A 22775-nucleotide genomic window follows, 5' to 3' on the forward strand; every position below is an offset into this window, starting at 1 on the left:
CCATACATGACTACTGGAAAAACCATAGATTTGACTAGATGGACCTTTGTTGGCAAAGTAATGTCTCTGCATTTTAATATGCTGTCTAGGTTTGTCGTTGCTTTTCTTCCAAGGAGCAAGCGACTTTTAATTTCATGGCTGCAGTCACCATCCACAGTGATTTTGGAGCCCAAGAAAATAAAGTCCATCACTGTTTCCATTGTCTCCCCATATTTGCCATGAAGTGATGGGACCCAATGCCATGAACTTAGTTTTTTGAATGTTGAGTTTTAAGCCAGCCTTTTCACTCTCCTTTTTCACCTTCTTCAAGAGGCTTTTAATTCCTCTTTGATTTCTGCCATAAGGGTGGTGTCATCTGCCTATCTGAGGTTATTGACATTTCTCCTGGCAATCTTGATTACAGCTTGCACTTCATCCAGCCTGGCATTTCGCACGATGTACTCTACACATAAGTTAAATAAGCAAGGTGACAATATACAGCCTTGATGTACTCCTTTCCTAATTTGGAACCAGTGCATTGTTCCATGTACATTTCTTACTATTGCTTCTTGACCTGCATACAGATTTCTCAGGAGGCAGGTAAGATGGTCTGGTATTCCCATCTCTTTAAGAATTTTCCAGTTTGTTGTGATCCACACAGTCAAAGGCTTTGGCATAGTCAATAAAGCAGAAGTAGATGTTTTTCTGGAATTCTCTTGCTTTTTCTACATCCAGGAGAAGAGCAATTCTAGCAACCTCACTATCTTATAATTGAACTCTGATGAGCTTGGCACTTAAGCAAAGGGAAATAGCCGCAGTAAGAGTCCTTCCTTCTCACTTATATGCATAGCAATTGCAAAGCCCTGTGGATCAGGGCTTCCCGGGTGGCTACAATACATAGGGTCGCATAAGAGTTGGACACAACTGGAGCAACTTAGCACGAAGGGTTTGTTGTTTTCCCTTTATTCCTTGTTCTTTTTTCAGCAAGAAAATCTAAACAGAACCTTTCAAGACTTAGCTCCCAATACCCTTGGTTCTCAGACATCCACAGAGCTCACCCTCAGATTCCTCTTACTTGTGATTGGCATTGAGATTCATTCATCCATTGATTCATTCAAGAATCCATTGATGTCATTTCAAGAATCCATTTCTGAGTTTCTGCTATGATAGGCCAAACATTATGTAAGAACTTGACACACTGGGCAGATCCTTATTTTCGCTGTGCCCACTCTAAAAACTTTGTTCTATGACCCCTAACTGGGAATAAGCCCTAGAAAAGGTTATCATTTTTCAATTACATGCACACAGTCAGGGGATAACTGTAATAAAAGACACTGTCAGGAGGCACAGAGCAGGACACTCTCTCCTGTTCTATAGCTTATCAACGTTTGTGCCTGGCTGGGGAGCTCCAAAAATTTCCACAAAGAACAGAGAATCGCATCTGTCCTGGCAGAATAGAATGTGGTCCAGCAGATAGGCTTGAGACACTTAAATCTCTTATCCACCTAACACATAACCCAGGCCCTCCACCCTCACAAGGCATCAAAGGAAAGCAGCCGCCCCAACACTCGGCTTGGCAACCTAGGTGTGTTCTACCCTGAGCTACAGGGGTATGCCAAGAGAGAAACAGCAGGATACAACTGCTGCAGTTAATCAGGGTACAGTTCCAGAGAGAGAAATAAGGCTGCTGCACAGGGGAAAGTTGTATCCTACAGAACTGGGAGCCTGAAGACAAAGGATCTTTGTCTAATTTACTCTGCTGTTTCTGTCCCATGGCTGCAGTGGCTCCTTATTATGGGGAAATAAAGTAAATAGATTAACTCCACTTGTGTGTTGGATGAAGGGTCATTTCGGAATACACATATCATTATAGTAAAAGCACTACCTGTGTCTCTTTAAGGACCCATCAACTCAGGCTTCTATTTATCTTCCATTATACATTTTGGATTCAATGCTGAGGATGATTTTTAAAACATCCATCTTACTAAAGTATATTGTTCCACTGTTTGGTTGTGGCTATTATATAAAAACAAGTTAAAAAAAAAATCACTAAGCCTCATCTCACAGGTGAGTGTGTGTCCTTCCTTGCTGGTGTGTTAGCATCAGGGATAGCAGATTTTTTTTTTCAAAGCAGCTTTATTGAGATGTAATTTACATACCATTAAATTTGCCCATTTAAAGTGTGCAATTCAATGGTTTTTAGTGTATTTACAGATTTGTGGAGCACACAATCTAACTTTAGAACATTTTCATCATCCCCCAAAGAAACCAGTAGATATTAAGTGCTCACTCCCCATTTCCCCTTCCCCCAAGTCACTGGCAACCACTGATTTACTTTCTTCTTATAGATTTGCCTTTTCTGTACATTTCATTTAAATGGAATCATACAACATATGGTCTCTTGTCTTTCACTTAGCATATGTTTTTGAGATTCATCTGTGTTGAAGCATGTACAGATAACAGATTTACCCATGAATATGTCTGTTGCTTAAAATAGTAACACTTTCATACCAGAAGCAATTTCCTTCTTTCTTCTTCACCAGAGGGACATTACTGCAGCCTGCTACGTCTTATTCTTATTTCTCAAGTAGATTGGAAGCTAGTTATAGACAGCTTCTATCATTCATAATTTTATGCCTTTCTCTTCAGCTTCACCTGTTTCCATGGGAAGGAAAACTCCATATTTAGTAAGAGCCAATCAAACAAACTGAAATAGTCTTTCCTAAGTGTGTCTAATGCACACTTTGCTTTCTGGGTTTGCATTTTGAGAAATAGGCATGCTTGAATTTTCTGGCTGTGGTAACAAGTGTTTCCCTACAGAGTGGCCCTTTGAGCAAAAGGGCAGAATGCTCTCGTATTGCCAAAATCTAAGGCTGGTGAGGGGCAGACCCTCTGGTGGAAAACTGTAACCTGGAGGAACCCCAAAGATGATCTGAGTGGGGAGAAAAATAGGCAACCATGTAAGTGAAATCTTGTCCTTTTTCCTTTAAGGGCTGACCTGTTTTTCTCATCCCAACAGTGTTATTTTCTGGTATTATAAGAAGTTGTCACCAAACACGCTTTTTGCTTTTGTTCACCAGCTTGGGGTGATTAAATCATTTCAGGGATGACAGCAGCCACGTTGCTGCTCCCTTGGTGACAGCTTTTCCTGTAAAAGGCTTGTTGTTCCTTCTCTCTCTGCTCATTTCCATAAGATCTGGTGCCTCAGGACCCAAGGCTGCCTACAGACAAACACGTTCTGGGGAGAGGAGCCCAGGCAGGGAAACAAAGGCAGCAATCTGAATGAACACAGATGGCAGCTCTGCAAGCAGGCCTCCCTCTTGGGTCTCTTCCTCTCCACAGGTAGAACCCCTCCTCGCTCTGCCCTTTCCTTTTTGCCTTCTGTTCTGTTGCCATGCAGTGCAATTCAGAGCCCTCTGGGGGCGCACCCGAGGACCCACCTAGTTCAAAGGCCCTGAACTCTGTGACCATTATGGGCTTCATCTGAAATCTGGGTTTGCTCAGTTGCAGCCGCGTAGACCCTCTTCCTGTGACAGGACATGGCTTCCAGGCCAATCTGACCTGGTTATTAGGGCCACTCTGTTAGTGACCGACTCACCTCACCTTTGGTCTCCCAGAGCCTTTCTGCCAACCCAGCAGGTCTTGAGGATGGGGTGGAGCTGAGTGCCTTCTGCATCAACAGTCCCATAGGCCTCTCAGAACACCTCTATCCCATCTGCCCAAATCCCTGTCCCCCTAGAGCCTTCTCCTCCCCTAGTAAATGGTGGCTTTATCTTCCCAGGTGCTCCAGCCTTGAACCTCTCCTCTCTTTATTTCACACTCACTTCATTTGTCAGCAAATCCTGTGGGCACTACCTTCCAAAGACAGTGAGAATCCAGCCGCTTCTCATCACTTCCTCTGCTACCACCCTGTGTCCAAGGTGCCATCATCTCTCCCCTAGACAACATGCCAAGCACCCACCCACCTGAGGTTTTTACATGCTATTGGCTCTGTCCACAGGTATCTCACCTCCCTCAGGTCTTTGCTCCAACATCACCTTCTCAGTGAAACCTTCCCTAAGCCCCAAAGTACCACTCCCAGTCCCTTCCCCCTACCTCCCATATCTCTGTGCTTTATTTTTCTCTACAATAGTCACCATTCTTTTATGTACTATATATTTTATTCATTCATTCTCTATCTCCTAACCTTCCCCCCACCCACATTAGACTCCTAAGTTCTAGAAGGGCAGGTGTTTTTTCCTGCTTTGTTTACTTCTATATCCCCAGTGCCTAAAGCTGGACCTGGAATATATTAGATGCTCAATGAAAATTAATGAATGAATGCTTTGGGACCAGTCATTATGAGCCATCTTTTCTATCAATTTCAATAATTGTACCGGTGGACAAGAAAGACATAGGACACAAAGGCCAGAGCAAGTGGTGAGTTCTATGTGAGGGACTGAAAAGGTCCTCTTCATAGGGAAGGGGATAAGCAGGCAGAAAAGTTGAGAGGGGAAGGCATTTGAGGCCAAGAAATCATGCACCAAGGCATACAGGCATGAAACAGCCTGGCACATTTGATGAACTCAAATATTAGAGAGTGCAAAAAATAAATCTGCAGAGATAGGCAGGAGATAGATCATGGCAACTTAAAGGACACATTACTATTATACCCATTTTAGAGATGAAAAGTGGAGGGATGCAGTCATACAACTTATGTCAGATGTGAAACTGGGGCGATGATAATAGGAACCCACCAAAGGATTTGGAGCAGATGACACAATCAGGTTTGCCTTCTATCCCATTGACAGCATAGAGGATGGATGAGGCAAGGTCTCTCTTTAGGGGAGAGAGGGTGGGGGCCTAAAACAGGAAGTGGCAGTGGGGGTGGAGAGGAAAGATGGCCTGTAATAGACAGTGGATATGGGGGTTTAGGCGGAGAAGGCAATGGCACCCCACTCCAGTACTCTTGCCTGGAAAATCCCATGGATGGAGGAGCCTGGTAGGCTGTAGTCCATGGGGTTGCTAAGAGTCAGACACGACTGAGCGACTTCACTTTCCCTATGGGGGTTTAGGAAAAAGAGGTGATTAGGAGGAGTCCCAGATTTCTGGATGGGGTGGTAGTGAATAGTGGAGCCATGCAGTAGGATAAGAAATAGAGAAAGCAGAACAATCTGAGGAAGGATGTAATGAGTTCAGTGTTTAAAAAATTTTTTTTCCTAAAGTATAATATACATACAGAAGAGTATAAGTAAGTGTATGCTCAATGAATTTTTACCACTAAACACACCTAAGTAGCCAGTGCTCGGATCAAGTAACAGAACTTGACCAGCCTCCCAGACACCCTCCCTGGGCTTCCGCCTTGCCACTCCCTGCCCCAGGTATAACCAGGACCCTAAGGTCTAGTGGCATAGATGACTTTTGTACATTTTAAATGGATTCATATAGTATGTCCACTTCATCTGCCTTTCCACTCAGCGTTGTTTGTGAGCAGTGGTCATATTGTGGCGTGGAGTTGTAGGTCATCCATTTTCATTGCAGTAGTGTTCCACTGTATGAATCTACCACGTGTATCCATTCTACTCTTGATGGACATATGAGTGTTTCCAGTTTGGGGTTTTACAAATACTGCTAGTACAAATAATCTAGTATTAATACATGGTTTTGTTTGGCTTATTGGATATCTTCTCATTAATTATCTCTTGCTACCTAAAACTGGACCCAACCAAGTGCTGGCTAGGTCATAAAGCAACCTGAACTCCCATATGTTGCTTGTGGGGTATAAGTTGGTCTAATTTCTTTGAAAAAATCTTTAGTAATTTGTACAAAGGCTGGACATATATGTGCCCAACAGCCCAGGAATTCCATTCAAGTATTTACCCACTAGAAATGCATACATATGTTCTCTGACAAACAAAAACATATATTATATTGCACAGGGAACTCTACTCAATACTCTGCAATGGTCTATATGGAAAAATAATCTTAAAAAAGAGTGGATAGATGTATATGTATAACTGATTCACTTATCTGTACAGCAGAAACTAAGACAACACTGTAAATCAACTATACCCCAATTAAAAAAAAAAAAAAGAAGCCCTTGGCAACTTCCTTTGCCAGCTCAGAGTTTGCACTCCTAACAAGATAATACTCCCTAGTGTTACATTGCTACCTGAGAGGGTCAATTCTGCCCATAGCAGGTGGACCAATGAGTCTCTAGGAATGAATCATCAATGGATAAGGCCCAGGAGAGACAGCAGTTTGTTGACCATAGCTGAGAGGTAGTGCTGAATTTGCTCAGGCTGAAAGATATGCCCCCTCGACTACCCTTACAGCCTATGCATAACCCAGCAGGGGACTCACCATGTGCGCAGTCCAGTGATCTGTCTTCTCCTGGGTCCTCAGGCCCCTTGTGGGCAGAGAGCAAGGCTTCCATTTCAGAAAGCACAGGCCCTGGAGCAGAGCCAGGCTCACAGTGGACACAAAAAAGTGGTGTGTGGAAGGATACATATTATTAAAGAAAGGCACAATTTGAAAAAAAAAACAAACAAACAAACTAGCTTTATAATTCTAATGAAAATGATGAGACCACTCCTTTACTCTCACAATCTGAAAGTTTTTGGTGGGCATCAGATTCAATTTTTAGACAGGAAAGTGGTTAAGGAAGGACTTTTATATCTACTACCTATACTTGGGTTTTGTTTGAGATTTTTATAATAGGTATGTGTTGCTTTTATAATCAGAAAAGAAATAAAGGAATTTGTTTCGTTGAAAATGGAAAATGGAGCTTTGGTGCAGTAAACTAGCACTGTCTAATGGAACCTTGGGTGATGACAGAAATGTTATATATCTGTGCTGCCCAGTACAGGAGCCACTATGTCACGTGGCCAGCAAACACTTGAAATTTGGCTGGTATGACTGAGGAATTGAATTTTTAATTTTATTAATGAATTTAAATTCAAATAGCCACATGAGACTAGTGACTACCGCAATGGACAGTGCAGGTTTAAGTGATCCGCTTATGCTAACACAGACAAACTCTTTTCCTATTAAATTATGCATTCACTCTATTTATTCATACTTCTATAGAGATAGGTTAAATGTTAGTATTTTGTTAAATTTTGCAGATTTTCAATTTTTCCACATCATTTATATGGTATTTATACTTTGACTATGGTTTGATATTTCTTGTAGATAATAAACAAACCTAAAAAAACTTTAAAAAAATGATGTCCTAATTCTAAATCACCTAATTATGTCACAAGGGGGTCTAGGAATCAACTCTTTAATAGCACATTGGGCAGACACTGGGAACCATGATGATGAATGATAAGGAGTTAACAAGTAAAGGGAAAAACTCTCACTGACAATGTTAAATGGAATAAGAATGTCATAAACTTAAAACATTGTTTAGATAGGTTCTCAAATATGTTCTTAAAATATGAAAGAAAAGAGAAGAAATTTACAGTAAAATGTTAATAGTGTTACATTTGGTGGTATATTTATATGTGTGTGTGTGTGTAGAGAGAGAGGTGCCTTTTTTCCTATTTGTAACATTAATGTATTTTTCCAAAATTCTATAATGAACAAGATAATTACCATCATCTTTGTCTTTCTATTTTACTGTCCCTAGTTTCTAAGCCTCCGTGGATGTTTTTCCAGGCACATATTTACTCACTTTGACTTCTTCCAGAAGGGGTCTTGTTAACTTCTTATGTGACTATTATCACTTTGCTTTTCCGTGTAATGAGTCATTTGTTGAATTTTTCTTTCTTGTTTTAACTTGATTTTTCCTCTCTTGTCCTTTTGCTCAGCCACACTGGGATTATCATCTACTGAGGTATGTTACAGTAAGAAGGCTGGAATTCATACAGATACTGTTTTTGAAGATTTTTGTAGCCAAAAACAATGTATAGGATTACCACTTCTTTAAAAATGTATTTTTAAACATATATTTTTTTCTGGTGGTGGAAATAGCATGTTTTATCTGGACAAAGTCCAAGACTGATTCAGATAAATGAGATAATGCAAGTGGACCAGGTCTTAAGTCAGATGGCAGAATCTTGAATTCAGTCCCTTTTAAAATTGGATCCCCAGAAGGGACCTCTAGGAGATGCGAGGAGCCTGACTGGAAGCTCACTACAATGGGGTGGACATGGCTCTGTACATAGGTGTGTCTGTGAAGTTTTTAGCTGGTCATCCACAGTGACAAACATTTGTCTATTTAGACTCAAAGATGAGTGGTGACTGTGTTAAACTGGGTTCATAAGTCAGTTGCACTGCTGTAGAGTGAGAGCTGCCCTATACAATAGGAACTGAATGAGTGAGGTTTGTGAATGCAAGCTTTTCCAGTAGTTCTGACCACAGTTGCCTTTGACTATGACTTTTCTGAAGTCCCTGCCCCCTGACTTCCCACAGGATGAGGGTGAAGATCCCTGGTACCACAAAGCGTGCAAGTGCGATTGCCAAGGAGGTGCCAATGCCCTGTGGTCTGCAGGTCCCACCCCCTTGGACTGCATACCGGGTGAGTGTCTCCTCTCTTTGGGGCACCAGATCCGTAGGGTGTCCTTGGGAACACCCTGTTTCTCTTCTTTCTTTCAACTTTGATGAATTAAATCCCTGAATGCCACAGTCGGGTTTTCACCAGTTGGTCTTTAAACTGCAAATTTCAGTGGCCACTGCTTCAACAAATGGCACTGCTATCATTGTTCAGAACAGTTTGCTGGATCTCTGCTTGACCTCTGTGAGATGGTAAGATGGGACCTAAATTTCACTGAAAGAGATAACATAATTTATCTAAAATAAACTAATGGCAATTTTGAGAAGAGCACAGGCTTCTGAGCCAGAAATACCAGGGTTGGAATCTTGGCTGCATCACTGCTTAACTCTGGGACTCCACTCTGGCCTTTCTCTGTCAAATGGAGGTGATACTACTATGCCCGGACACTTACTGCTCACCAAACCACCATGTGCCTCACATTCTCAGCCCCTTCACAGTCAGGTGGCCTCACAGGAGCAGTTCCAGCTGAAGGAAGCCGTGTCTCTTCTGAAATGGGGTCCATTTCCCTGCTGGATAAAGTGGTTTCTCCTTTCATCTGGGAGCCAGGGAGGTTAAATGTAGCAGAACCTCCTGCTGACCTCACCTAAGTGAAAAATCAGTTTGTTGTGTTAAGCCTTTGAAATTTCTGTGACAATTTTTTCTGCAGCCTCTGCTGACTAATATGAATGCCTTCCTCTAAGGCAGGGGCCAGAAAACGTTGTCTGTAAAGGACCCGGGGGTAATTATTTGTGGCTCTGAGCACTGCAGGGCCTTGACACCTCAAATAGAAAGCAGCCATAGACAGTATGTAAATACATGAGCATGGCTGTGCTCCAATAAAACTTTATTTATAAAAACAGGCACGGAGCCACATTTGGCCCACGGGCCAAAGTGTGTGGAACCTGCTCTAAGGAGTATTTCTGAGGAATAAAATGGATGAGGCATTAAAGTGTCTTGTCCTGGACCTGGCAAACTGTAGCTCCTTTTCTTCCTGCCTCCTAAGAGCTCACATTCTGACTTTCAAGTGGCCTAGCAAACTTTTGCCAGGCTCAGTATTTACCACAGCTCCAAGTCTCTTAGTCTCTTTAGCTGAAACTGTCCTTGCCACCCCTTTCCAGAGTTATGCTGGAGCCCTGCGGTGTCATTCACTTTACATAATCGCCTAATAATAGCTCCAGGAGAGAGGTTTAGTGTGCAGTAAGTGAGTTTCTCTGCATTATTTCATTAAATTTGCATTAAAATAGCAAGTTGTGGGGAAAGGGGATCTACAAAGGCTTTTACTGCCTGCTTTCCTATTTACTAAAGGGGTAGGAATTGGTTTCTGAAGGAAGTCTCCTTGAAGGAAACAGTGGGGGCCCGGTAGCCAGGAAAGCAGTAAGTGCTGATGAGTTCAGGGGCTTCTCCCTTGGGAAGGACATCCCACTGAGCTCCTGCAGCCCTTCTGTGCTGGGGTGATCTGCCCAGTCAAGACTGAGGCAATCTCCTTAATAAATCCATTTAGAATTCAATTCCACCCTCTGTCATCATGTGCCTGTTATGTGCTGATGGGAAGATAAAAAATGAACCACTGTCTCTACCCTGAAGGAGTTTACCCTTTAGTGGAAACAAATGTTCTCTTCACTAGAGACAGGAGTCCTCCTGGAATTCCAGTCCAAGGAAGCTCTTTCTAAGAAGAAATTGAGAAGAGATTATTTATATGGATTAGTTTCACTGACCCCATCAACTGTGCAGCTGAGGAGGGCTGTGTATCTGAGGAACATGAAGATGGCCTGGGTGGTTCAGGCCCTCTCCACTACACAGCTGCCATGAACTTGAAGTTCTGAAATCAGAAATTCTTTTAGCTTAAGTGTTTTCCTTGCCCCACTGGGGTTTTTGTTTTTATTTTAGCAATACAGATATTCCCTGGAAAGAAAAAAAAATGCAATCTTAGTGTTACATGGTTGATTCATTTATGTAAGTTGGCTTTTCCACAAAAGAGATGATTCGGGACAGCAGGACTGGCCACAATTTTCCAGAATTCACTTGCCCATCAGTGCCTCAGATCCTCATTAGAACATCAAGAACGTGGCCTGGTCTTTCTGGATCCTGAGATTGAGTGCTTCCACCAGAGTCTGCCTTATGAGGGAAGGACAGCCTAGAAAGCACAGGACAGGAGGGTCATTCAGAGCTGCCAGGAGGTGCTGGCAGGTGCACACTGTCTGTTACTGCCAGGGGGCCCTACCCACAGAGCAGAAGGTGACCAACTGGCTGCATTATGGCCTATTAATCTTCAGCCTAACGCTCTTATAGTAAAAGGTCTGTCTTTTTCAATGTTGAGCCAAGATTACCTCGTCACTCTGAGAGGGGGGGAATAAGGTAGGGAAGGTATCAAAGTATAAGACATCCAATGACTCAATACTTTATATTTCCATATTATATTCAAGTTTATACTCTATTCTTTTATAAACATTATTCTGTATTCCACTACATCATCATACAGATTCAAGTCTAACACATGTGCATAATAATAGTCACATGTCTTTTGTCAAAAATGGCCCTGAACTCTCTTTGTGTTCCTTTATGTTAATATTCTCCATGTCTGACTTTCATATGTCTACATATGGAAAAATTATACACTGAGTAAGAAAGGCTAGTATGTTAAGCGTGCATAGCCCGATTTAGCAGTACATATGATGATGCCTAGAGCCAGACATCCTGGAATGTGAAGTCAAGTGGGCCTTAGAAAGCATCACTACAAACAACGCTAGTGGAGGTGATAGAATTCAAGTTGAGCTATTCCAAATCCTGAAAGATGATGCTGTGAAAGCGCTGCACTCAATATGCCAGCAAATTTGGAAAACTCAGCAGTGGCCACAGGACTGGAAAAGGTCAGTTTTCATTCCAATCCCAAAGAAAGGCAATGCCAAAGAATGCTCAAACTACCACACAATTGCACTCATCTCACACGCTAGTAAAGTAATGCTCAAAATTCTCCAAGCCAGGCTTCAGCAATATGTGAACCGTGAACTTCCTGATGTTCAAGCTGGTTTTAGAAAAGGCAGAGGAACCAGAAATCAAATTGTCAACATCCGCTGGATCATGGAAAAAGCAAGAGAGTTCCAGAAAAACATCTATTTCTGCTTTATTGACTATGCCAAAGCCTTTGACTGTGTGGATCACGATAAACTGTGGAAAATTCTGAAAGAGATGGGAATACCAGACCACCTGATCTGCCTCTTGAGAAATTTGTATGCAGGTCAGGAAGCAACAGTTAGAACTGGACATGGAACAACAGACTGGTTCCAAATAGGAAAAGGAGTACGTCAAGGCTGTATATTGTCACCCCGTTTATTTAACTTATATGCAGAGTGCATCATGAGAAATGCTGGACTGGAAGAAACACAAGCTGGAATCAAGATTGCCAGGAGAAATATCAATAACCTCAGATATGCAGATGACACCATCCTTATGGCAGAAAGTGAAGAGGAACTGAAAAGCCTCTTGATGAAAGTGAAAGTGGAGAGTAAAAAAGTTGGCTTAAAGCTCAACATTCAGAAAACGAAGATCATGGCATCCGGTCCCATCACTTCATGGGAAATAGATGGGGAAGCAGTGTCAGACTTCGTTTTTCTGGGCTCCAAAATCACTGCAGATGGTGACTGCAGCCATGAAATTAAAAGACGCTTACTCCTTGGAAGGAAAGTTATGACCAACCTAGATAGCATATTCAAAAGCAGAGACATTACTTTGCCAACAAAGGTCCGTCTAGTCAAGGCTATGGTTTTTCCTGTGGTCATGTATGGATATGAGAGTTGGACTGTGAAGAAGGCTGAGCACCGAAGAATTGATGCTTTTGAACTGTGGTGTTGGAGAAGACTCTTGAGAGTCCCTTGGACTGCAAGGAGATCCAATCAGTCCATTTTGAAGAAGATCAGCCCTGGGATTTCTTTGGAAGGAATGATGCTAAAGCTGAAACTCCAGTACTTTGGCCACCTCATGCGAAGACTTGACTCATTGGAAAAGACTCTGATGCTGGGAGGGATTGGGGGCTGGAGGAGAAGGGGATGACAGAGGATGAGATGGCTGGATGGCATCACTGACTCGATGGACGTGAGTCTGAGTGAACTCCGGGAGTTGGTGATGGACAGGGAGGCCTGGCGTGCTGCGATTCATGGGGTCGCAAAGAGTCGGACACAACTGAGCGACTGATCTGACCTGATCTGATCTGATCTGACGATGATGCCTCGGAGAAGGCAATGGCACCCCACTCCAGTACTTTTGCCTGGAAAATCCCATGGATGGAGGAGCCTGGTAGGCTGCAGTCCATGGGGTCGATAGAGTCGGACACGACTGAGCGACTTCACTTTCACTTTTCACTTTAATGCATTGGAGGAGGAAATGGCAACCCACTCCAGTGTTCTTGCCTGGAGAATCCCAGGGACGGGGAAGCCTGGTGGGCTGCCGTCTTTGGGGTCGCACAGAGTCGGACACGACTGAAGCGACTTAGCAGCAGCAGCAGCAGCATGATGATGCCTTTACCCATCTAATGATCACAAGAGACAGTTGTGCCACAGAAGATGCAGGTTTTTCCATAAGAGTAAAATGAGTGCACAAAAAGGCTTAATAGCTTATAGTAACCTCCACTGAGCAGAAAGCTTGGGACAGACATATTCTGTGTGTGTGTGAAGTGGATCGCTTTAATTCCTCTAGCAGCATTGTTTATGTTGTTTAATACTAGTTTAGACTCAATTGACAGTTTTTGATGAGACCAATGGGGAATTCTCTGGGCCAGTCAACTCCCACTACCTTCCTGAACTCCCTGCTTCCTCTTCCTGCCATTATCTCTGCGTATCCCCAGTGGCCACCCAAGATGAGGTGATGAAGTTTGTTTATCCCTCCATTCATACATCCAATCAATATCTATTGAGTGCCTAGCACACACAGGCATTCTGCTCAGCTCAAGATAGAATGGTGAGCTAGACAGACCGGGGGAGCTGGAGGCAGCATCTGGAGTCCCTACCGGCTCAGGGTGGGCAGGGGAAGTGGGAAGAGAGCCAAAGGATGAGAAGAGGTGGCCAGGTGAAGGGGAAAGGAGGAGCCAGGGAAAACAGTAAGAATGTGAGTGGACTGCCCTTCATTCCAGGGCACAAAGAGCAGGAGAAATGTTACATTTTCTATTTTTCTAATTTTTAGATAACTCTGGTTTGACTCCTCTTTTATCATGGGCTGTGAAGAGTCTAAAGACAGGATTGTCGAAGGTCCTGCTTCTCCCCCTTGGACTATACTCCCCTGCCCCCTGCCCCTTGGGGGCCTGCCAGGGCTGACTGGGGGCAGCTCTCTGCCTGACGGGCCCTCACAGGAGGGCAGACACCTTGTTGGTGGCCCTTCTCATTCTGAACCAAGCTTAATCCTGGGGGATTTTCCCAAGACTCTCTCAGAGGTGCTCAGGCCCCTATCACGAGTTCTCCCAGGCCCCAGCAAGGCTCAAAGCCCAAAGCCTCCAGCCACCTCATCTGGGAGAGTCACCTCATTCCTGCTGAGGCCTGGACCTTCCGAATCCATGAGCCTGAGGGATGCTAGGCTGTCAATAGGCCTCTCCTGTCTCAAATCACATGCATGCACTTGTAAACATCTTACTCCTTTGTGAGGCAAGGAGAGTCCAAACCTTTAGAAATAGGAAGCTGACCTTCTCAGACAGATATAGGGAGGATGACGGGGGTAGAGAGGTGCTAGATTATTTCCCCTGGTGAGTTTTCACCATAAAAAAAAAAATATATATATATACAACTCAAGACATTAATATACTCTCACAAATTCACACTACACCAGCACTAGCTGATTATTTTTGGCCAGGCAATAGAGGCTCTACACTCTACACTGTTTTAAACAATCCCAAATCAACTTTATGGAGGCAGGGACGACTGTTGTACCCATTTCACAGATGAGGAAACAGACCCAGAGAGGTTGAGCAGCTTGCCTAAGCTCACTGAAGGGAGAGTGGGATCCCATCCTAGGTTGAACTGGCTCTAAGTGGCATTCTTGAGCTTGGCTGCCCATTAAAATCACCTGCAGCTTTACCCCATGCCCAGGTCCTGCCCCAGAGCAAGGACATCAGAATCGCTGGTGGTATGGCCTGAACACCAGCACTTTTTAACTTTCCAGGTGATGTCCTGGTTGAGACCCATCACAGTCTCTACTTTGTGCCTTGGGCCCAAACACTGGGGTTTTTGGGTTAGCAGATTCGTAGCTGGAGGCGCCAATGCCAGAGTCATGGAGCACTGGACAGGGGCAGGCTTGGGGCTTGGATGCTGAAGGACTTAGTTTTGGATAGATGAGTGTGAAGCATCTTTAGGTCACCCAGATGGAACTGTTCACCTAGAAAATATCCAGGAGGCAGTGGAATGGAGCTTGGGGCCTGGGAGTCACTCTTTGGCTTTCAGACACCAGCTGAAGCCATGGGGATGGTGAGCTCATCATCTGCCCTGGAGAGTATGGGCAAGATCCATGTCGGGACAAGCCCTCACAGGCCACCAAGGACATTGCCATTGGCCAGGTCGCTGCAGTGTAACTAACTGTTAGATGGGCTACTTGGGAAGAGATGGCAAAAGAGATGTGAGGGGGAAAATAGAGAAAGAGCCAAATGGCAAGAATAAAGCAATCAGGAGAGGTGGCCATGGCTTTTCCTTTCCCTCTGCCTCTTCCCTCTGAGCTGGTGGCCCCAGAGTAAGAAAAGGGAGGTTCAGGATGGAGGAGCCCCAGGGACATCCATGGTTAGAATTTAAGTGGTTTACAACTGAAACCTAGCTTTATGATGCTGGGGGCCTTGTCCCTCCTTCTGGTGGCTGGGCTCATTTTCCAGGTCAGAGGGGGAGGTGAGGAGGTGGATGAACCCCCAAGGCCACAGAGAGCAGGCCCCCTGAATCCTCCAGCCAACAAAACACCTTCCTGGCAAACCAAGGTTTTCAAAGTGTGCTTTCAAAGTGTGTTCATTAAAAATGCGGCGGCTCTGGGGGTGGAATCCTGGAACCGGCATTCTTAACAAGCCCCTCTGATGATCTGACCACATAAGGCATAATAGAGTGGCCCAGAAAGCACTCCTATTCTCTCTCTCTTGACATTAATAGGCCACCCAAAGCTTCGAGTACTTGATAAACTACAAATGCTGTCCTCAGACCCCCAGCTCCACTAAGCTGCAGCCACTGGTGGGAGTTGGCCCTATTCCTTCAGTGCACTGGGTAGCAAGGCAGTTAAGCCACCTTGGCCAGAGGCCCGAAGCTGTCCTTTTGTCTTCAGCATCTGAGGCAGGGCAGGACTATCCCTACAGGCATTCCAGAGCCTCAGGATGTCATTCAAGCTTTTATAAGCCTCATTCAATTTTACTGATGCTTGAAAATTATCTGCTACAAAGACATAAGCATTCATTTTACCGTTGAAGGTGACAATGCCTTAGTAAATACACTCGGCTTTTTAATCTGAACTTACATTTACACATGGTGAGAAAGTAATTTGATCTGCCTTACTTGAAGTTTATCATTCACAACTGGAAAACTAGGAGAATGTATCTGCCTAAATTTATTGCTTGTTTTCTAAAGAAATTTAGCTAGAATCTGGGTTTGTTTATAAATAAGAGACCCCCTAAATAGTGGCTTATTGAAATAGTTTTGCTTTGACTCACATGGTAAAAAACTAGGGGTAAGGAATAGCTTAAGGATATCAGGGCTGAGGTCTCTTCAGTTCTCTTGGCCTTACCATCATTGTGCAAGATGGCTACTGTTGTACCAGCCATCGGATCTTTCTTTTAGGCAAGGAAGAAAGAGGGGGCAAGCAAAATTTGATTCGCAATCACCAACAGATATCTTCTCCTATCTCATGGGTCAGAAACTGTGTCATATGGTCAATTCTAACTGCAAAGGTGACCGGGAAATACATACATATATATACATATACAGCTCGCTACATTGCTGCACCCAACAAAATTAGGGTATTTTAGTCAAAAAGAAAGGGAGAATAGATGCTTGGTTGGCAATTGGCAGTCTCTGACCAGGTAACTCAATGCTAAATATAAGAGGAAATACATGAGAAGCAGCAGAAAATTCATATACAAGCACCAGCTTCGTCTAGTCTTATTTGGAAAAAGCAGTTCCTTTCAAATGTTCCTATTCAACAGTCACTTAGGCGCATTTCATTCCCCTCTCCTTTTTTCATTAGAATTTCATTAGACTAGTGAGAAAACTGCAATTTACAAGTAGGAAGTCAGTCTTAATATATAATTGCCCTTCTTGCCTCTCACCATTGTTTTGTTCCTATAATTGGCATCATATGCTGCCTGAGGACAATTAGGGACTCTGATGTCATCATGTGGGATGGCTAACCAGTATTAATAAGGAAAATAGAGAGTATGGCATTTAAGTATGATATTTTGCTACAAATCTCTTAGTTTTTAGGTCTCTGAGTTTGTGGAGGAGGTGAAGTATTTCTCAAAATTCCCCCCTATCCAAGAGGTTGCCATAGAGCTACTTCCCTCTGCTTTTATGAATGTTGTGAGTCTCTATGACAATCCCTTTACTTCATCTTCACTCTCTTCTCACAAGAGCAGTGAAAAGAATGAAGACCCAGTCCTATCCACTGAGAATGGTGCTGACAAAGAAAAACATCTTCCACCTCACGAGAGGGTCTGATTTGTTATTTCAATCATGTCATGTTTGTTGAGTCTTGCCATGTGATCTGAGTGTTTCAATGTGCCTTGTTTTTTCCTTTGCCAGAATGCCCATACCATAAGCCCCTGGGTTTCGAGTCAGGAGAGGTTACACCAGACCAGATCACCTGCTCCAACGTGGAGCAGTACGTGGGCTGGTATTCTTCCTGGACTGCCAACAAGGCCCGGCTTAACAGTCAAGGCTTTGGGTAAGCAGGGCATGCAACTTGGGTGATTATTTTTTCCATGTAATTTGAAAAAGTATGTCTCTGTGATAAATGAATGACATAGAATGCATTTATTTATTTAACAAATATTGACCAAGTGCCTTCCATGTGCCAAGGACCATGGATATAGCAGTGAACAAGGTGGATGAGCTCCTGGCCTTTGAGAAGCACTCAGTTTAGAGGGGGGACTCTAAGCACACTGTCACACAACTGGCTATTTGCTAAGTGTGAGGAGCACTGTGGAGGAGATGAAGAAAGACCTATTTGATTTGAAACACCAGGAAAGGTTTTCTAAGGAAAAAAATCTTTGCCCTGAGAATTGCAGTTGGCCAGGTTGGGGGAAGGTTGGAGAGAGGCACAGGGCACAGCAGATGCAAAGGCCCTGAGTTGGGAAGATCCCTCAAGTGCCTAGACGATGAGATAAGGCCAGAGAGGTAGGCAGCAGTCAGATGGTATGGGCCTTATAAGTCATGTTAAAGATTGTGGTCCTTATTTTAGGGATATTGGGAGAACCCTGAATGTGCATGAGTTAGAATACAGATTTGTGCTGCTATAACAAACAGGCCCCCAATACAGAGACTTAATCAACATGAAGGTGATTAGGCAGTCTAGAATTGTTATGACAGCTGGATGGTATCAGGGACCCAAACTCTTTCTACCTTGTTCTCTCCTCCTTAATAAGAAGTTTCCATCTTGGGGCCCAAGATGACTGCTCTAGCTTCCACTGCCATATCCACAGTCTAGTCAGTAGGGAGAGAAGAGCACGGTGCAGACACTTTTCCTTTAAGGATATATATACAATCCTACTGGCCACTGCTGCCCACATCTCATTGATCAGAATCTGTTCAGACGGTCCCATCCAGCTGCAAAGGAGACTGGGAAATGTGATCTTAGCTGAGTGGCCACTCGTTTGCAAAAATCTCAGGGGTTCCATTACTAAAGGAAGATGGGTAGAGGATATGGGGAGACAACCGGCAGACTCTACCAGAGAAAGATTTAAAGTTGGGGAGTATTACAATCGGATTTATGTTTTAAGTAAAAATTTCTGGCTCTTACGGGAAGAACGGTTTAATGTGCAGTATGGGTTGGGGGTGAGGTGGGGAGAGGAATCCAGAGAGACTAGTTAAGTAAGCTATGCCAGCTGTCCAGGCAAGAACTGAAGGTGACATGGGCTAGCATGGTGGCAGTGAAATGACTTTGAGGAACATTTGGAGATGGACCCAAGAGATGGATTAGATGGTTGAGGTGACAGAGAGGAAGTGGTAGCATTCAGAGAGAAGAACACTGGAAGGAGAGGCTGGGATTAGGATAATTAAGAGCTCTTTTTAGACATGTTTTGAGATGCTGTATAGCATCCAGGAGAAGTTGAATAGCTGGCAATTGATTCTTGGGATTTGGAATTTAGAAAAGGTCTGGAATGGACCTAAAAATTCAGGAGCCACCCAAGGAGCAAGTCCAGAATTAGGAGAAGGCAGCCAAGGGCTGAGAGTCCTGAGAAGCTAAATCAATGTGTGCACACACACATACCACAAAGGGAAACTATAGGTTTCCACAAATTATGAGGGATATAACTAAAACATAAATCAGTTCCTTCATTGGTTGGTTTGCTTTACAATTGTGAGAAGGCCTTCCAGAGCCACTTGGTTTCATGTTCTGTACACAGTTCCTACCATGGTGTGGGTGACAGCACCTGAAGGAGACACAGATAAGGTATGAAGAGATGAAATTAAAGAGAAAAAAGACAACTTATGGAGAAAGAACATCAGGAGAGACTAATGAAAAAGGAAGGGGGCCAGTGGGTGAAATGACCATGTATTTGCATGTTTTGAAGAAAAACATGCTCAACCACACCCCAAAGATGATTTTAGCTACACTTGAAGGCATTTCTTTGACAAATTATTTGAGTCTGGCAATTCTTCCTTGGGTGGTGGAAGTGCAGGGAGAGAGAAACTACAGAAGGATCAGAGGCCAGATATTTCTTGAGGACAAGCCTCTGGGTGCTTAACAGATTGCAGCCCAGGCTGCCTGACCTTTGTGGGTGCTCTGCAGGTGCTGGTGTCCCCTCAAAAGACAGTGCCTCCCAGCTCTTCGGAGGGGCTCACGGGGTAAGGCTCCTGGTGACTTGCTGTGTCCACGCAGGTGTGCCTGGCTCTCCAAGTTCCAGGACAGCAGCCAGTGGTTACAGATAGATCTGAAGGAGGTCAAGGTGATTTCGGGGATCCTCACCCAGGGGCGCTGTGACATCGATGAGTGGATGACCAAGTACAGTGTGCAGTACAGGACCGATGAGAGTCTGAACTGGATTTACTATAAAGACCAGACCGGAAACAACCGGGTATGTCGGGCTTACCCCAAACCTCCTTCCACACAGCCCTTCTGGGACTTCCCTCCCATCCATCCCTGTGTTTCTGTCGTCATACTCTGTCAGAACTCTGCCCCCCCAGCATGGTGAGTCATCCATGCTTCCTCCCCACCACACAATCTGCTCTCTGATAGCGATATCAACACAGGTGTCTTTTCTTGTACCCCTCATGCCTAGCACAGTTTGTCTGCCAATGAGTGCCATCATATGTGCAAAAGAAATCTTTGTCTGAATTCTCGCATCAGCAGAGATGCTTAAATAATCAAGACTGGTCATTTGGATGCTTCCAAACTCATTGGACCTTGAACACTGCTGCATGGGTTTCCTTGATCTACTACTGATGCGGCTAGGTCCTTGTCTCTTTATGTATCAATAGATATGGCTTCTCCTAACTGTTGACTGAGACAATCTCAACAAGTTAGCCACTAAACCATGTAAATGGTTAAAAGGACTCTAGCTGAGAAGAAATAGAATCACTTAAACCTTTGAGAAACTTTATATCCTACTAATCTCTGAGGGCTGAGACCCAAGTCTTGTTCAACACAGACTGAACACAGTAAGCTCTTTAGTTTATATATATTATATATATATCAGTGAAGTTGCTCAGTCATGTCCGACTCTTTGCAATCCCATGGACTGTAGCCTACCAGGCTTCTCCATCCATGGAATTTTCCAGGCAAGAGTACTGGAGTGGGTTGCCATTTCCTTCTCCAGGGGATCTTCCCGACCCAGGGATTGAACCCAGGTCTCCCACATTGCAGGCAGACGCTTTACCGTCTGAGCTACCAGGGAAGCTACATGAAAGTGAAAGTTGCTCAGTTGTGTCTGACTCTTTGCGACTCCATGAACTATACAGTCCATGGAGTTCTCCAGACCAGAATATTGGAGTGGGTAGCCTTTCCCTTCTCCAGAGGATCTTCTCAACCCAGGGATCGAACCCAGGCCTCCCGCATTACAGGCGGATTCTTTACCAGCTGAGCCACCAGGGAAGCCCTATATATATATACACACATATATATAGTCAATATTTTACATATATATAAAATGCTATCTGCAGTGAAATAAAAACTCACCAGCTGTTTGGAAAAGTTAATTGTCCTTTTGCCTGAGATTGAGGCCTCCCCAGCTAATTCAGACATTTCATCAGGTTAAGCAGACATGTGTAGCTGAACATCAGAAGGCTCTGTACTCTCTGATGACAATTTGTACAGCAAAACATTCACAGGTTGAGATTTCAAGGAGTTTGAACACAATAGGAAAAACCACCTCCATACTTGGACATTGTATTTCATTTTTGTTCTTATTAGTTGGCTTTTCAAAAAGATACGCAAATTCTTTTTCAAGCTGAGTTTCTGAAGGCCTTGATGGTTCTTTGCAAAGAAGTGCTCCACTGTGGCAGCTGTGTGGAGTGGGCCTGTTCCGTCCTTCCTCTTCACCAGGCTCCTGACTTAAATAGGTTCAAGAGCAAACAGCTTGGAGAAGAGGGTGTGGGGTGTTGCTACTGGGAAGAAATAAAGTCAAGATCATGGCAGCTGAAGTCCTTCTTGATTTGTGTATGGATGAGGTCAATGTGACAGCCAAATTTTTTATAGGAGATAATCCCAGAAGGAAATGAAATGTTCTAGTGTCACGGGGCAGAGCACTTAGGACTCTGGAAAGAGTGCAAAGAAGTTTCTTTGAAAATATAGGCAAATAGCCACTGTGTCCTATGTTATAGCTACTGCATAACAGGAAGCAACCCCTTTTTCTATTTTGGGCACTGCTCTCCCACTTTGAGAATCTTCTCTCTAGTTTTTATGTCTTTTTCTTTTTAAAAAACACTTTTTTCCCCAAGTCTAAAAAGTACTTGCCATTTGTATCAATGCAGACACACACAGTTAAGCTTTGGCTCACAACTTCAGAGCCAGTTCACAAGTTTTCACTTGAGCCCCACTGTGGATACCTTTGGAACATGAGAACGTTCCTCTTTTAAGCAATGTGGTCCTTTTCAAAATTCTTGTCAAAATGCAAAGGATTAAATCACAAAATTGGTGATATGAACCAAGAGGCATTTTCTATCAGCACCATCCAGTAGAACTTTCTGCAATGAAGGAAATGTTATCTGCAGTATCTAATATGGCAGCAACGGATGACATACAGTACTAAGCATTTGAATAGCAGCTAGTGTGACTGAGGATGTGTTGTTACCTAATATTAATTCATTTCTGTTGATGCCTGGAGCATGTAGGTGCTGACAAACACTCAAGGTCAGATTTTGGAGGATATCAGCAAATTCTCTACCTTTTAAGCACTGAGATTTTCCATAGTTAAAAGTTGGAGCCAAATCCAGACAGGAAACGTCTTCCTTTTCTCTCTGCTGTGATGGTGATAGTATTTCCTTCCTCTTTAGGTTTTCTATGGAAATTCGGACCGAACCTCCACAGTCCAGAACCTGCTGCGGCCCCCCATCATCTCCCGCTTCATCCGGCTCATACCGCTAGGCTGGCATGTTCGCATTGCCATCCGGATGGAGCTGCTGGAGTGCGTCAGCAAGTGTACCTGATGTTGCCTCGGCTCATACCTGCAGTGGGTGAAGGGTGCAGAGCGGCCCATGGGGGAACGCTGACTTATCACTGTGACCAGCAGGGCTGGATTTTACAGGCTCTTTTCAGCGCAGGGCTGGGCAGAGAATACTATCTTTTTTGCATAGTTTCCAATTTCAGTGAGAGAAAATGAAAATGAACTTATTCCCCATTCAGGGTCAAAGAAAATAAGAATAAAGAAAATGTCTCTAAAAACAATTTTCATGCAGAAATCCTAAGTAGCAGCAGTAATTTGCTGCTCTGGGGGTGTTGTTTTTGTTTGTTTTTGTTTTTAGTCTCCGACGCAGTGAAAGGTGCAGTTGCAGGGGAATGCAAAGCAGCCCTCATAATTTGAAAATTCTTTTTCTTTACCATGCTCAAAACAGGAACATACTGTTTTATAAAGCCTCTCTCTGAACACAAAGGGGGAGCAAGCTTGTGGTTTCTCCTAAGT

General features: G+C 43.8%; 1 protein-coding gene across 1 annotated transcript; it reads left to right on the top strand.

Moving 5' to 3' along the window:
• Positions 1–8118: 8118 nt before the first annotated feature.
• Positions 8119–22302, top strand: RS1 (retinoschisin 1). Its single transcript, XM_024988417.2, has 4 exons — positions 8119–8482; positions 17239–17380; positions 19538–19733; positions 22150–22302. Exons 1-4 carry the CDS (start codon positions 8338–8340, stop codon positions 22300–22302), a joined length of 636 nt encoding a protein of 211 aa, XP_024844185.2. The 5' UTR covers positions 8119–8337.
• The last annotated feature ends 473 nt before the right edge of the window (positions 22303–22775 follow it).

This window comes from Bos taurus, chromosome X (assembly GCF_002263795.3).
Source record: "Bos taurus isolate L1 Dominette 01449 registration number 42190680 breed Hereford chromosome X, ARS-UCD2.0, whole genome shotgun sequence".
NCBI classification, from domain to species: Eukaryota; Metazoa; Chordata; class Mammalia; order Artiodactyla; family Bovidae; genus Bos; species Bos taurus.

What these genes read in the sequence shown, in the direction of transcription:
- RS1 (XM_024988417.2), top strand. Translation starts at nt 8,338, where the DNA reads ATGACTTTTCTGAAGTCCCTGCCCCCTGACTTCCCACAGGATGAGGGT. An exon ending in CCCCTTGGACTGCATACCGG is followed by an intron (nt 8,483 to 17,238) that starts GTGAGTGTCTCC and finishes TTCCTTTGCCAG; the next exon opens with AATGCCCATACCATAAGCCC. An exon ending in CTTAACAGTCAAGGCTTTGG is followed by an intron (nt 17,381 to 19,537) that starts GTAAGCAGGGCA and finishes GTGTCCACGCAG; the next exon opens with GTGTGCCTGGCTCTCCAAGT.